Consider the following 16,661-nt stretch of genomic DNA (forward strand, 5'->3'; position numbering starts at 1 on the left):
TAAACCTTTATAAATCACTGGTTAGGCCTCAGCTGGAGTATTGTGTTCAATTCTGGGCACCGCACTTTAGGAAGGAAGTCAAGGCCTTAGAGAGTCTACAGGGAAGATTTACTAGAATGGTACCAGGAATGAGGGACTTCAGTTACGTGGAGAGACTGGAGGAGCTGGGGTTGTTCTCCTTAGAGCAGAGAAGGTTAAGGGGAGATTTGGTAGAGGTGTTCAAAATCATGAACGGTTTTGATAGAGTAAATAAAGAGGAACTGTTTCCAGTGGCGGAAGGGTCGGTGACCAGAGGACACAGATTTAAGGCGATCAGCAAAAGAGCCAGAGGCGACATGAGGAAGCATTTTATTACGCAGCGAGTTGTGATGATCTGGAATGCACAGCCTTAAAGGGTGGCTGAAGCAGGTTCAGTAATAACTTTCAGAAGGGAATTAGATAAATACTTGAAGAGAAAAAAATTACAGGCCTATGGGGAAAGTCACTAATTGGATAGCTCTTTCAAAGAGCTGGCCGAGGCATGATGGACCGAATGGCCTCCTTCTGTGCTATATCGTACTAGGAAATTATGAAACTTTCACGGCCTCAGGACATCACAAATTGCTCCACAGCCAGTGAAGTACTTTTTGAAGTGTAGTCACTATTGCAATGTAGGAAACGCGGCAGCTAATTTGTGCACAGCAAGATCCCACAAGCAGCAATGTGATAATGATCAGATAATCTGTTTTTTAGTGATGTTGGTTAAGGAACAAATTATTGGCCAGAACACTGGGGAAATCTCCTCTGCTCTGCTTCGAAATAATGCCCTAGGGATCTTGTACATCCATCCATGAGGGCAGACGGGACCTCGGTTTAACGTCTCATCCGAAAGACGGCACCCCCGACAATGCAGCACTCCCTCGATACTGCACTGGAGAGTGTCGACCTAGATTATGTACTCAAGTCTCTGGAGTGGGGCTCGAACCCACGACCTTCTGATTCAGAGGCGGAAGTGCTACCGTGTCCTTAGCCACGGCTGACACCATGACTGAGGGCACGCAAGGTATACCCTGTGAACTCTTCCTCCTCTTTACGTCCCCCTCCCATGCCATGCAATGATCCAAATAGTCAAAGGGAGAGCCCAGACTTATTAAATACAATACCTAAAACCCACAGTGGGTTCCTTTCAACTGACCAAAGAAACTTAGACCCCTGAACGACAAGGGTTTTGACCGAAAAGTATGTCGCAGGAATGACATTGTACAAATCTTCTTCCCCTCTTCCCCATCCTCCCTAACTCCTGCCTCCCTCGTTCCCAGTGCTCGGCCTGTTAATTTATGAATGACCAACAGTTACACTGGCTCTTTTTTTTTCCTCCCGGGCACCATGGCAACGCGGCTATCTTATTATTCTTTGCAACATGATCTGACAAGGTGGAGATGTATTTTTTCGCCACTCCCCCCACCCGCCAAAAAACATTTTACTGCTTTTAACGATCATTTTCTTTGCACTTCCTCTGAAATAAAGTGCTTTGGGGATGCCTGTAAAATTAATCACACCCCCCCCCCACCCCTGCTCCCATCACCACTGACAAGGTTTTGAAGCCAGGTTGAGAAAATGGTTAAAAAAGCATACTGGGTTTTATAAATAGAGGCATAGAGTACAAAAGCAAGGAAGTCACGATGAAGCTTTATCAAACACTGGCTCGGCCACAACTGAAGTATTGTGTCCAGTTCCGGGCACCGCACTTTAGGAAAGCTGTGAAGGCCTTAGAGAGGGTGCAGAAGAGATTTACTAGAATGATTCCAGGGATGAGGGACTTCAGTTACATGGACAGACTGGAGAAACTGGGGTTGTTCTCCCTGGAACAGAGAAGGTTGAGAGGAGATTTGATAGAAATATTCAAAATCATGAAGGGTCTAGAGAGAGTAGATAGAGAGAAACTGTTCCCATTGGCAGAAGAGTCGAGAACCAGAGGTTACAGATTTAAGATAATTGGCAAAAGAACCAAAGGCAACATGAGGAAAAGCTTTTTTACGTAGCGAATGGTTAGGATCTGGAATGCGCTGCCTGAAAGGGCGGTGGAGGCAGATTCAATCGTGGCTTTCAAAAGGGAATTGGATAAATACTTGAAGGGAAAAAATTTGCAGGGCTACAGGGAAAGGGCAGGGTGTGGGACTAGCTGGATTGCTCTGGCAGAGAGCCGGCACGGGCTTGACGGGCCGAATGGCCACCTACTGTGCTGCAACCATTCTATGATTCTATGGTGTAGGCCCTGATTCTGCTGACTCTTTGATCGAAGTGAGAGATTATAATAGCCTTATTATGTGATCATTTAAATCTGCCCTTGTCCCTGTGCCATGGAACAGACTTTGAATTAAGCAGTAATGGAAAAATGAAGGTGTGAATAATTTTTTTTAAATTATGCTCTATCTTGATAACCAACTGAAAAGCAATCTTCACATTATCGATGTGGAATTCAAATCTGGCCTGTTACTTTTTGTCCACTGACCTAAATGTTTCACCCATTGCAGTTTCAAGGAATTAGATATTAATCGGAAAAGAAAAGAAAAGCACACTCACTGCACGAGGTCTGGGTCATAGTTGCCATTTTGTAAACCCTTTGTGACCAAGTCTGTTTGTGGGATCTTGCTGTGCGCAAATTGGCTGTCGCATTTCCTACATTAAAACAGTGACTACACTTCAGAAAGTACTTCATTGGCTGTAAAGCGTTTCAGGTCGTGAAGGGCGCTAAAGAATATAAAGGATTAAGGGGAGATTTGATAGAGGTGTTCAAAATTATGATAGAGGTGTTCAAAATTCATGTCACGCTACACGTTACCCCACCAGCGAACAAATGTTATCTGTTTTTAATATAACGGGTCAGTTGCTGTCTTTTCTATGTTTCTACCTCTCTATCTCTGTTTTTTTTTTGTTTGTTGTTTTTTTTGGTGATTTGTATATTCTGAGACCTTGCAGGTAACACCTGTCTGTCTGCACACTGATTGCCTTGGCAACGGGCAGTTGAAAAAACTGTCTGTAATCACCAAGCATTGTTCTGTGAATTATAAATGCGATTTCATTTCGAGGATTTCATTTCCACATCGTTCACCTGAGGAAGGAGGTAGCCTCCGAAAGCTTGTGAATTTAAAATAAAATTGCTGGACTATAACTTGGTGTTGTAAAATTGTTTACAAAATTATGAAGGGTTTTGATAGAGTAAATAAGGAGAAACTGTTTCCAGTGGCAGGAGGGTCAGTAACCAGAGGACACAGATTTACGATAATTGGCAGAAGAACCAGAGGGGAGATGAGGAAGATTTTTTTTTTACGCAGCGAGTTGTTATGATCTGGAACGCGCTGCCTGAAAGGGCAGTGGAAGCAGATTCAATAGTAACTTTGAAAACGGAATCAGATAAATACTTGAAGGGGCAAAAATTTGCAGGGCTGTGGGGAAAGGGCAGGGGGAGTGGGGCTAATCGGAAAGCTCTACCGAAGAGCCAGCACAGGCACGATGGGCCAAACGGCCTCCTTCTGTGCTGTGAGATGCTATGATTCTATAAAGCTGCCTCATATTGTCCCAATTATGCCTTGAAGACAAAAGAGCAGACAAAGGAACGTGGTGAGTGCTCCTGCTGAGATACTCAAAGGGTCTAATTTCCAGGCATTAATCATCATTTCCAATGAGAATAAATGGAGCCTCTTGGACTCTCTCCGTCCTTCAGTAATCTATTTCAATCCTTGCTGCTGGTTGTGTAACTAACGTTCAACACAATTTACTTTTTAATGATCAGATCAAGTAAAAAAAAAAGACGCAGGAGATGGAGCCGGGAGTTAATCAAACGATCAGCGAGCGAAATTTAGATTTTTTTTTGGGACAGTGATCTCCCGGCTTTTAACTCTGGAGGTCTGTGTACAATAAGCTCTTAAGTTTTCAATGCTCTTCTCGCCTCAACCCTGTGCCCTTTTATTGAAGGGAGCAGCAGCATCAATCACTGTAATAGGTCCAATCCACGCTGACTCACGCTGCCTTTAAATTACTCATCACTGCAACTAAACCAAAGGCCTCAATGGCCATTATACTTTGCATTTCCTTACCAGGAAATAGAAGGCCTGTTCTTAGTGGCCTCCTTACTTTAAACGGAGAAAGAAGTTGCATTGATATACTCGGCTTTATTATCACAAACCACTTCACAACCAATAAATTCCATTTTGAAGTGCAGTCACCATTATACATAGCATAAATTTGTGCACAGCAAGGTCCTGCGGGCAGTTACATAGAATTACATAGAATGACCAGCACAGAAACAGGCCATTCGGCCCAACTGGCCTATGCCGGTGTTTATGCTCCACACGAGCCTCCTCCCTACTTCATCTCACCCTATCAGCATATCCTTCTATTCCTTTCTCCCTCATGTGTTTATCGAGCTTCCCCTTAAATGTATCTACATTATTCACCTCAACTACTCCTTGTGGTAGCAAGTTCCACATTCTCACCACTCTCTGGGTAAAGAAGTTTCTCCTGAATTCCCCATTGGATTTATTACTGACTATCTTATATTTATGACCTCTAGTTCTGGTCTCCCCCACAAGTGGAAACATCTTCTCTACATCTACCCTATCAAAACCTTGCATAATCTTAAAGACCTCTATCAGGTCACCCCTCCTCCTTTTTTCTAGAGAAAAGAGCCCCAGCCTGTTCAGCCTTTCCTGATAAGTATATCCTCTCAGTTCTGCTATCATCCTTTTTAGAATATGGAGACCAGAACTGTGCACTGTACTCCGATTGACGCACTCCGAAGAAGATGCTGCCACAGTCTCAGTAAAGGAAGATATAGTTGAGATACTGGATGGGCTAAAAATTGATAAAGAAGAGGTACTTGAAAGGCTAACTGAACTTAAAGTAGATAGGTCACCCGGTCTGGATGGGATGCATCCCGGGTTGCTCAGGGAAGTAAGGGTGGAAATTGCGGAGGTACTGGCCAGTCAGTTTAACCTCAGTGGCGGGGAAACTTTTAGAAACAATAATCCGGGACAGAATTAAGTCACTTGGATGAGGTTGGATTGATTAGGGAAAGCCAGCACAGATTTGTTAAAGGCAAATCGTGTTTAACTAACTTGATAGAGTTTTTTGATGAGGTAACAGAGAGGTAGATGAGGGCAATGCAGTTGATGTGGTGTATATGGACTTTCAAAAGGCGTTTAATACAGTGCCGCATGGTAGGCTTATCATCAAGATTGCGGTCCATGGAATAAAGGGGGCAGTAGCAACATGGATACAGCATTGGCTAAGGGACAGGAAACAGAGAGCAGTGGTGAACGGTTGTTTTTCGGACTGGAGGGAGGTGTACAGTGGTGTTCCCCAGGGGTCGGTACTAGGACCACTGCTTTTCTTGATATATATTAATGACTTGGACTTGGGTGTACAGGGCACAATTTCCAAATTTGCAGATGACACAAAACTTGGAAGGTTAGTATAAAGTGAGGAGGATAGTGACAGACTTCAAGAGGATGTAGACAGGCTGGTGGCATGGGCGGACACGTGGCAGATGAAATTTAACGCAGAAAAATGCGAAGTGATATATTTCGGTAGGAAGAATGGGGAGAAGCAATCTAAACGAGAGGGCACAATTCTAAAAGGGGTACAGGAACAGAGAGATCTGGGGGTATATGTGCACAAATCGTTGACGGTGGCAGGGCAGGTTGAGAAAGCGGTTAAAAAAGCATACGGGATCCTGGGCTTTATAAATAGAGGCAGAGAGTACAAAAGTATGGACGTCATGATGAACCTTTATAAAATACTGATTCGGCCACAACTGGAGTATTGTGTCCAGTTCTGGGCACCGCACTTCAGGAAAGATGTGAAGGCCTTAGAAATAGTGCAGAAGAGATTTACTAGAATGATTCCAGGGATGAGGGACTTCAGTCACGTGGATAGACTGGAGAAGCTGGGGTTTTTCTCCTTGGAACAGAGAAGGTTGCGAGGAGATTTGATAGAGGTATTCAAAATCATGAAGGGTCTAGACAGAGTAGGTAGAGAGAAACTGTTCCCATTGGCAGAAGGGTCAAGGACCAGAGGGCATAGATTTAAGGTAATTGGCAAAAGAACCAAAGGCAACATGAGGAAAAACATTTTTACACAGTGAGTGGTTATGATCTGGAATGCACTGCCTGAGGGGGTGGTGGAGGCAGATTCAATCATGGCCTTCAAAAGGGAACTGGATAAATACTTGAAAAGGAAAAAATTTGCAGGGCTACGGGGCTAGGGTGTGGGAGTGGCACTAGCTGGATTGCTCTTGCATGGAGCCGGCACAGACTCAATGGGTCGAAGGGCCTCCTTCCATGCTGTAACCTTGCTATGATTCCATAATGATAATGATCTCTCATCATAGACTCCCCAGCCAGAGGAGATAGCCTTTTCCTGTTCACCCCATCCAAACCCTTCAGAACTTTCCTTCTCACCAAGGGAATGACTTTCTCTTCCTTCCAAAGGTGACATAAGGAAAAGCTTTTTTACACAGTGAGTGGTTAGGATCTGGACTGCATTGCCCGGGTGGTAGAGGCAGATTCAATCATGGCCTTCAAAAGGGAACTGGATAAGTACTTGAAAGGAAAATATTTGCAGGGCTACGGGGAAAGGGCGTGGGAGTGGGATTAGCTTGCTTGAGCCGGCGCGGACTCGATGGGCCGAATGGCCTCAAACTGTCCTGCAACCTTTTTGTGATTCTGAGTGTGGTCTAACCAGGGTTCTAGGACTTGATGATGAGTGTCCCACCAATCAGCCAAAATGGTACAGTTGGTTATATGCTAGAGTCAGTGGAATCTGCCCTCTATATATTGCCCATGGCAGGATTCCCACAGCACCAGTGGCAACAGGAACATATTTAGACACACCAACTTCAGGAACTAGCAAGGGCTTACCAGCATCTTCAATGAAACTGACAGACCCTTGAAGAGTCTGACACTCAAAAATGGCCCTGAATAAAAAGGTATGACATGTGAAAGCAAGTAACTACACTGAAAGTGCAGTGGGACGTGGGTTTGTAACTTCAGCTGCAAATATACCCAACATTCCTTAATTTTAAGTATAGGAAATCACTGAAAGAGGAAACAAGTCATTGTATCTAATCCTGTGTGTCACACACTCTATCCTGTATGTTACCCTGTGCGTAACACACTCTATCCTGTATATTATCCTTTGTGTCACACACTCTATCTTCTGGAACGACACACTCTGAGCTGCCACTGGTACACCACATACCCATGGCTTGTCCCAATCATGAAACTTGACGGGAGGTGAACGATGTTTCCCTCAGCGACTCCTTGATGCTCCTCTTGCTGGTCTAGATCCCGGACGTGTCCTCAATGTCGATGCTCCGATCTGCTCCCTCCACGTACCTCTTCAGGAGCATCAGCACATCCACGACGGGCACATGCAGGTTGAACATGTGGACCGTCAGCGTCCGTTCCTTCTCCAGCGGGAGCGCGAAGAGCGGCTCCTCAGTGAGAAGCAACAACGGCGTTTCCTTCCCCTTCTACTTGAAGGCCTGGAGCATTTTTAGGCATCCTGCGACGTTCCTGAAGGTCACGTCAAAGTATCCACTCTTCGGGAAGTCCTGCAGGCAGAAGAAGTCCGTGGCCTTGAAACCACAGGCTCCAAGAAGAATCTTCTTCACGAAGACATTTTGTTGCCACAGCGAGGTTCCTTCACCCGTCCTTGCAGTCAGCCCAATGGTGTTTCGCACCCCGTGCCCAGGTCCTTGAGTAGCCGTGTCCGCTGCGATTTAGTTTTCACTCTACTGGAAAGAGATGTTAGACCGGTCTCCGGCCAGCATGAGGATCCACCTCTACGTCAGCAAAGCTTAAACTGGTAATAGCTGATTCTACTTGATCTGGCGCCTTCTGGATCATGGGATCTCCCCGCTTTTTTATTTATGAAATTTATTACTTTGCCCTGAAATAGTTGTCGATGACATCCTTGGCTTGTGAGTCTTTGCCATAATCCTTGACAACAACACAGCTCAAGCCTACAACCTTGCGAGGTTTCCCTTCTCGGTCTACTTTGCACAGGCCTACCCACTCACCAAGTTTCTTGTTGTCATCAACCTTAATCAGGTTGACCTGGTGCTCAGCACACAGTGCCTCCACCAACTTGACATACTGTGCCTCATCACAGTTGCCTGCCAGGACACACAAGCGGGCTTGTTGTTTGTCCAGCACCTTGACAGCTTCCCGGAGACCACCGCACAAGCCATCGTGGATGTATGCAGCCGTTTTTTTTCATAAAATATACTTTATTCATAAAATTTGCAGCAATACATACAATACAGTTGTCATATCACATTCCAAACGTACACAATACAGATTATACAATTTGCAAGTTACATCAAGTACAGTTCAGTGAACACATTGTACATAATTACAGTTCATGACACTCTATGGTGCCTCGTTACGTTATACTCCATACAGATTATTGATTACAGATTCATTACAGGTACATTACAGGTTCATTACAGGTACATTACATCAATTTGAATTTTACATTCTGCCCGGGGGGGGGGGCGGTTTTCCCTGATTGCAGCCCCTCGGTAGACAATGGCGGGAAGGCTCTAAATGGTTGCCTTTCCCCACAGAGCCTTTGCGGCGGCCGCACCCAGCCTCAGTGCATCCCTGAGCACATAGTCCTGGACCTTGAAATGTGCCAGTCTGCAACACTCGGTCGAGGACAGCTCCTTGCACTGGAAGACCAGCAAGTTTCGGGCAGACCAAAGGGCGTCTTTCACCGAGTTAATGGTCTTCCAGCAGCAGTTGATGTCCATCTCGGTGTGCATCCCCGGGAAAAGCCCGTAGAGCACAGAGTCCTGTGTTACGGAACTGCTCGGGACGAACCTGGACAGATACCACTGCATCTCTCTCCAGACCTTCCTTGCAAAGGCACATTCCAGAAGGCTAATACATGAAGGAAGGACGTTTGGGTGAGGTTGGGGAAGTCAGCCGGCGTCCAAGGGTATTCGAGTTGCCAACCCTCCAGGGTTGCCCTGGACTTGCCAGGACAGTAAAGACTAATTTCCAGGACACGACTGTGAGCAAAAAGCCAGGAGAAAAATCATAGGGTCAATAAAAGAAAATGGTTTTAAATTTCCCTCGAACACATTTGTTTATTAGTTATATCGGAAAATAAAGCCTGTTTGACTTTGACAGTCAAGAATCATCCAATTGGGTAACAAAGGGGTCAATTTTAGGATGGCCGAGCGGGTGCGTTCGTGACAGGGGGGTTCCTAAAATTGGGGAATCCTGGAATGGGTCCGGAGCCCGCCTCTAACCCGCCCACTTCTGGGTTCCCCAATGACGCGAATCGGTGCGCGCGCAGCCCCCGCATGCGGGACTCCCACCGGCAATTAAAGCCGGCGGGATGACAGTTTAGATAGTTAGGGAGGTACTTGAGGTCGTTGACAGACCTCATTGGGAAGAGATTTTAGCAGGGATGTGATTTTGGACTCTCCTCAGTGTGTTTCCCGTGCTGTGGGAAACACTCCCTGTTGTTTCAGTCAGCAGCCATTGGGAGATGGGCCGAAGGGCCTCTATCCGTGCTGTATAACTCTATGAGATGCAGAGGATTCCTTGACAGTTGGGGGGAATACCTCATTCATTGCAGCAGGGCACTCTGTCACCTCAGACAAAGTTTTGTCTGCCACACCGTTGTCTCCACGCTCAAAATTATTACATCATACCCTAAACTCTGCTGTCCAAACACATTTACCTACTTTGCGGACCCCCTCACACTCACACCGTCAGGATAGTGGGGGTGGGGCTTCCAAAGCTGCATTTATCACTCCATTGGAGGACGAGCAACATCACAAGCCTCGCCAGTGTTCAGTTCCATTCGCAACCCCTCAGATAATGAAGCAGTCCGAGCCCGCATGCAGCAAGACCTGGACAACATCCAGGCTTGGGCTCATAAGTGGCAAGTAACATTCGCGCCAGACAAGTGCCAGGCAATGACCATCTCCAACAAGAGAGAGTCTAACCACCTCCCCTTGACATTCAACGGCATTACCATCGCCGAATCCCCCACCATCAACATCCTGGGGGGTCACCATTGATCAGAAACTTAACTGGACCAGCCATATAAATACTGTGGCTACAAGAGCAGGTCAGAGGCTGGGTATTCTGCAGTGAGTGACTCACCTCCTGACTCCCCAAAGCCTTTCCACCACCTACAAGGCACAAGTCAGGAGTGTGATGGAATACTCTCCACTTGCCTGGATGAGTGCAGCTCCAACAACGCTCAAGAAGCTCGACACCATCCAGGACAAAGCAGCCCGCTTGATTGGCACCCCAGCCACCACCCTAAACATTCACTCCCTTCACCACCAGCGCACAGTGGCTGTAGTGTGTACCATCCACAGGATGCACTGCAGCAACTCGCCAAGGCTTCTTCGACAGCACCTCCCAAACCCACGACCTCTACCACCTAGAAGGACAAGAGCAGCAGGCACATGGGAACAGCACCACCTGCACGTTCCCCTCCAAGTCACACACCATCCCGACTTGGAAATATATCACCGTTCCTTTATCGTCGCTGGGTCAAAATCCTGGAACTCCCTTCCTAACAGTACTGTGGGAGAACCTTCACCACACGGACTGCAGCAGTTCAAGAAGGCGGCTCACCACCACCTTCTCAAGGGCAATTAGGGATGGGCAATAAATGCCGGCCTTGCCAGCGACGCCCACATCCCATGAACAAATTTTAAAAAGGCATGCCGTCCACCTCCGCCACGTGGAGCTACACAACACAGTGCTGCACAACAGGCACCTGCACATACACCCACTGTAGGGTGACCCAATGGGTGGCATCAAGGGTGTTCATGGAGAACCTCATGAACGGGCCTTATTGCACAAGCCAGTCAAGAATGGCCAAGACGTGGCAGTAGTGGTGACAATATAATGGTAACAATACTTCTATGATTCTATAGGCAATTGGGACTAGCTTAGTGGTATAAACTGGGCGACATGGACATGTTGGGCCGAAGGGCCTGTTTCCATGTTGTGAACTTCTATGATTCTATGATAATATGTAATGTGAGTTGATCAGAAATCAAATACAAGTAAAAAGCATGACAAACCGTCAAACACCTTTGTGCATCCCCTTCATGCTCACGACACGTTTGCCTTACGCTGCCTACTACACATACATGATGCATGCCCTGTGGCTGCAGCACAGGTAGTGGCAGGTGGGGTGAGGCTGACCGTGAAAGAGATGCATGTGAGGATGAGTATGAGACAGAGCCATGAGATTGTATGAGGATTGGGTTGAGTGGTAGTGGTGGGATGAGTACTGGCGAGGTGAGGAAGTGCAGGTTAGATGAGGATGAGGGTTCAGTGGGTGTGAGGAGTGATGTGATAGAGTAATGTTGGCAGTGCAAAAGGAGATGTGGGTTGGGGGCAGTGATGTGGCAGATGGAGTGTAGGGGAATGAGTAAGAGTACTCACTTTGGCTGACCTGGTTAGGTCATTGAAGCTCCTCCTGCACTGTATACAGGTGCGTGATATGTTGGTGGTGCTGGTGACCTCCTCTGCCACCTCGAGCCAGGCCTTCGTGGTGGCAGAGGCAGGCCACTTCCTCCCGTCCGCCAGGTGGAAGAACTCCCTCCTCCTCCTCCCCCTCCTCCTCACCCCATCCAGTAAGACCTGGAATGAGGCATCATTAAACCAGGGAACAGCCTTCCCCCTGGGCTGCTCCATGCTGTAATTTTGCCTATTTTCTGCAGCATCAGTCAGTGGAGGACTGCCCCTTTAAATAGGGCTCCTCCAGCTGACAGCCTATGATGCGGGCGCGCAGTCCGCCCGCTGCGCAGCTTTCCAGCGCGAAACCCGGAAGCCAAGGTAAGTGGCTTCAATTTACTTATGATCACGTGGGGATCCCACCGATTTCACTGGGCACTTTACCCACGTGGGGAAGGCGGGGTGCCACGAGGATGGACGTGTTGGGACGACCAATGAGACTAAGTGGGATCTGTTTTAAGCAACGCCCGGAGATGGAAGACTCACACTCAAAGAATACGGAACCATATCATCCCCTGACTCGCTCCAGTTTTGACCAGCAAACCGTTTAAATTGAGGACCCTGTCCCTTTCTCCCGGCCTTCCCTCCTCTCCTGAAGGTGCCACCTCATGCTGTGCACTCGAAAACCCTTTAGGTTGGTGGGGGTGCAGTTGGAGGCAGGAGAAGGGGAACTGATAGGGTAGATAGAGAGAAACTATTTCCGCTGATTGGGGAGCCTAGGACTAAAAATTAGCGCCAGGACTTTCAGGAGTGAAGTTAGGAAACACTTCTACACATAAAGGGTGGTAGAAGTTTGGAACTCTCTTCCGCAAACAGCAGTTCATGCTAGCTCAATTTTAAATCTGAGATTGATAGATTTTTGTTAACCAAAGGGATATGGGGCTACGGTGGGTATATGGAGATAGATCACAGATCAGCCATGATCTTATTGAATGGTGGAACAGGCTCGAGGGGCTGAATGGCCTCCTCCTGTTCCTGTTGTTCCTATCATGTGATGAGACCTCCAGGAATATGTCCAACTAGAGTTGGCAACACCTAAAGGGTTTTCGAGTGCACAGCATGAGGTGGCACCTTCAGGAGAGGAGGGAAGGCCGGGAGAAAGGGACAGGGTCCTCAATTTAAACGGTTTGCTGGTCAAAACTGGAGCGAGGCAGGGGATGATATGGTTCCGTATTCTTTGAGTGTGAGTCTTCCATCTCCGGGCGTTGCTTAAAACAGATCCCACTTAGTCTCACATTCCTCGGAGAGCAAAAGTGAATTAGCAAGAGAAAAGATTGTTAACCGTGACCACTCAATTTGTCCCTCGTACAGAGCCTGGCAATCACAGAGACTGAAACAAGCTGACAGATTTAGAGTGTGTGAACCAGCTTACATGAGCAGTACGGAATAAGAGGATCCTGGGCTATGGTTCCTGGTCGGGATTTTAATTGGATTTCTGTTTCATATCCACCAGGCTTCAAGGGTAAAATTAATCTTCATGCAAATTCTGGGTCTCATAATTCGTTGCATTAATGAACGTTTATTAAATACAAATTAACCCCAAGAGTCTCGGTCAGAAAAATATTAGTAGCCTGGAATATGTATGTGTGCAGTAAACATCAGCACCGATCACCAGGCCTGGGATTGGGACAGTGTAGAGAGAGCTTTACTCTGTATCTAACCCGCGCTGTACCTGCCCTGGGAGTGTTTGATGGGACAGTGTAGAGGGAGCTTTACTCTGTATCTAACCCGTGCTGTACCTGCCCTGGGAGTGTTTGATGGGACAGTGTAGAGGGAGCTTTACTCTGTATCTAACCCGCGCTGTACCTGCCCTGGGAGTGTTTGATGGGACAGTGTAGAGGGAGCTTTACTCTGTATCTAACCCGTGCTGTACCTGCCCTGGGAGTGTTTGATGGGACAGTGTAGAGGGAGCTTTACTCTGTATCTAACCCGTGCTGTACCTGCCCTGGGAGTGTTTGATGGGACAGTGTAGAGGGAGCTTTACTCTGTATCTAACCCGTGCTGTACCTGCCCTGGGAGTGTTTGATGGGACAGTGTAGAGGGAGCTTTACTCTGTATCTAACCCGTGCTGTACCTGCCCCAGGAGTGTTTGATGGGACAGTGTAGAGGGAGCTTCACTCTGTATCTAACCCGTGCTGTATCTGCCCTGGGAGTGTTTGATGGGACTGTGTAGAGGGAGCTTTACTCTGTATCTAACCCGTGCTGTACCTGCCCTGGGAGTGTTTGATGGGACTGTGTAGAGGGAGCTTTACTCTGTATCTAACCCGTGCTGTACCTGCGCTGGGAGTGTTTGATGGGACATTATAGAGGGAGCTTCACTCTGTATCTAACAAATGAGACACGATTGCTGAGCCTTGTTGTCCTCTCTCAATAAATGTGAGTCAGTGTCGCTCCAGACAATCGGCATTTCATGGTCCGTTTCCACCCTCAGGAAACCTCAGCACTGCCTCATTCAAGTTTTCAGCTCAGAAAGGAGATCGACAAACTCAATCTGTGCAAGTGGGAAAGGGTGAAGTAAGAAGGGAAGGCAGTGGAGGGGCTAGGGGGGACTGCTACACTCAAAGCAGGGGGCTAGAGCTGTGGAACAGGCAGGCAAACCCACTGAAGTATAAAAGGGGGATGGAGAGACAATGATCTGTGAGGGGAAAGAGATAGAGGTGGTGAGAGGGAGGGGTCGGTGGGATTGAGATCCTTTGTGATTATTCAACAACTCCATTATCATTGTATCAGCGACGACCAGGATGGTAGAAGGAGAACCAGATGGACCCTGGTCTTTCTTCGTCCAGAAATTCCCATGATCTAATTGAATGGCGGAACAGGCTCAAGGGGCTGAACGGCCTCCTCCTGTCCCTATATTGCCGTGTGCAAATCGGCTGCTGCGTTTGTCTATATCACAACAGTTAGTGCACATCAGAAGGCTGTGAACAACAGCAACTTGTGTTTATATTGCGCCTTTAACGTCCCAAGGTGCTTCACAGGAGCGTTATCAGACAAGAAATTTGTCTCCGAGCCACATATTGAGGTATTAGGATAGGTGACCAAAAACTTGGTCAAAGAGGTCGGTTTTAAGCTCTGTGGGACGTCCTGAGGATGTGAAAGGTGCTACATACATGAAAGTTCTTTCTTTCATTCATTGCATGTGAAGGGCTAGAAGACACTTTGAAACACACGATGAGTGTGAGGGGACACGGGTAGAAATAGGGTCAAGTGTTTATATTGGTCCAAGGGCCTTATCCTGAATTACTGTGCTCTTCTTTCCTCTTTGTGCTTAGCTATGAAGACTGTGTGGGACCCAGAGCGCCCGAACTGTACATCCCAGAGGACGACCCTCCTCCCTACTCCCTGACCGACCCGTGGCAGATGAGTGATTGGTCTCCCCGGACCCCCTCCCAGGAAGGAGCCGCCCCTCGGGGGACCGGGGATCCCATGGGCGGTCCGACCACAGCGCCCGATTCCCAGCAGACGGTTTGGTCCATCTCCACGCCCTCGCTGCCCCTGGACCGAGCCCCGCCTTACGAGCAAGCTGTTTATTGCGGACGGGAGGTGGCTCTGCCCATGATCCCGCTCGGCGGGCTGAAGGACACCCCCGAGGAATGCTGGCCCTTCTCCCGCACGATCGTGTAAACAGCATGCACGGGGAAATAAAAAAAACACACGGAAGGGTAGTGCGTCGCCATCTCCCCTCCCCCACCCCACCCCACCCCCCACCACCCCTCAACATCTCCCCTCCCCCACCCCACCCCACCCCCCACCACCCCTCAACATCTCCCCTCCCCCACCCCACCCCACCACCCCCCACCCCCCATCCCCCACCAACACCCCTCCCCCACCCCACCCCCCATCCCCCAACACCTTCCCTCCCCCACCAACACCCCTCCCTCCCCACCTCCCCCCCTCCCCACCCCCCACCCACCCCCCATCCCCCACCAACACCCCTCCCCCACCACCCCCCCTCCCTCACCACCCCCCTCCCTCAACATCTCCCCTCCCCCACCCCACCCAACCCCCCATCCCCCACCAACACCCCTCCCCCACCACCTCCCCTCCCCCACCACCCCCCTCCCTCAACATCTCCCCTCCCCCACCCCACCCCACACTCCCCCTCCCCCAACGCCCCTCCTCCACCCCACCCCCCAACCCCCCTCACCATCTCCCCTCCCCACCACACCCCTCCCCCAACACCTCCCCTCCCCCACCACCCCTCTCCCCCACTTCCCCGTCCCCCGCCTTCCCCTCCCCCACCACCCCTCTCCCCCACTTCCCCCTCCCCCACCAAACCCCCTCCCCCACCACCCCTCTCCCCTTCCCCATCACCCCCTCCCCCTTCCCCAACACCCCCTCCCCCCACCACCCCTCTCTCCCCTTCCCCATCACCCCCTCCCCCTTCCCCAACACCCCCTCCCCCCACCACCCCTCTCTCCCCTTCCCCATCACCCCCTCCCCCTTCCCGAACACCCCCTCCCCCAGTACCTCCCCTTCCTTACCTTCCCCACTCCCACCCCCCTTCCCCACCGCCCCTCACCCCCCCGACACAGTGGGCCCTGAAGGAAGCTCACCCGGCCTGTGACCGGAGACCGGCCAAGGGAGACACACACAGTGTGACACAAGAGTGGGTTTACACCTTGATCCTGGAAGTATTTTAACATCTTTTAAAACGAGGAGACATCCCAGCACTCGCTGGGCTGGTGCTTGAATGACACGAGTTACCGAGTTAAACCTTCCCGCTGTGGCACAGTGGGCTCTTTCGCCTCTGAGTCGTGGGTTCGAGTCCCACTCCAGAGACTTGAGCGCATAATCCAGGCTGACACTCCCCGGTGCCAGTACTGAGGGAGTGCTGCGCTGTCAGAGGTGCCGTCTTTCAGATGGGACGTTAAACCGAGGCCCCGTCTGTCTGCCCTCTCACATGGGTGTAAAAGATCCCACGGCCACTATTTCGAAGAAGAGCAGGGGGAGTTCTCCCTGGTGTCCTGGGGCCAATATTTATCCCTCAATCCAACACCTAAAACAAATGAGCTGGTCTTTACCACATTGCTGTTTGTGGGATCTTGCTGTGCGCAAATTGGCTGCCTCGTTTCCTACATTACAACAGTGACTACGCTTCAAAAAGCACATAATTGG

At 49.2% G+C, this 16,661-nt stretch overlaps 1 protein-coding gene across 1 annotated transcript in view; it reads left to right on the plus strand.

Annotated features, from left to right (window-relative positions):
* bean1 (brain expressed, associated with NEDD4, 1) overlaps positions 1 to 15,167 on the plus strand; it is an 84,402-nt gene extending 69,235 nt beyond the window's left edge. The window contains exon 6 of the mRNA XM_067997588.1: positions 14,816 to 15,167. Within this exon, the coding sequence (XP_067853689.1) occupies positions 14,816 to 15,167 (352 nt within the window). The remainder of the gene's footprint in view (positions 1 to 14,815) is intronic.
* The last annotated feature ends 1,494 nt before the right edge of the window (positions 15,168 to 16,661 follow it).

This window comes from Heptranchias perlo, chromosome 16 (genome assembly GCF_035084215.1).
Source record: "Heptranchias perlo isolate sHepPer1 chromosome 16, sHepPer1.hap1, whole genome shotgun sequence".
NCBI classification, from domain to species: domain Eukaryota; kingdom Metazoa; phylum Chordata; class Chondrichthyes; order Hexanchiformes; family Hexanchidae; genus Heptranchias; species Heptranchias perlo.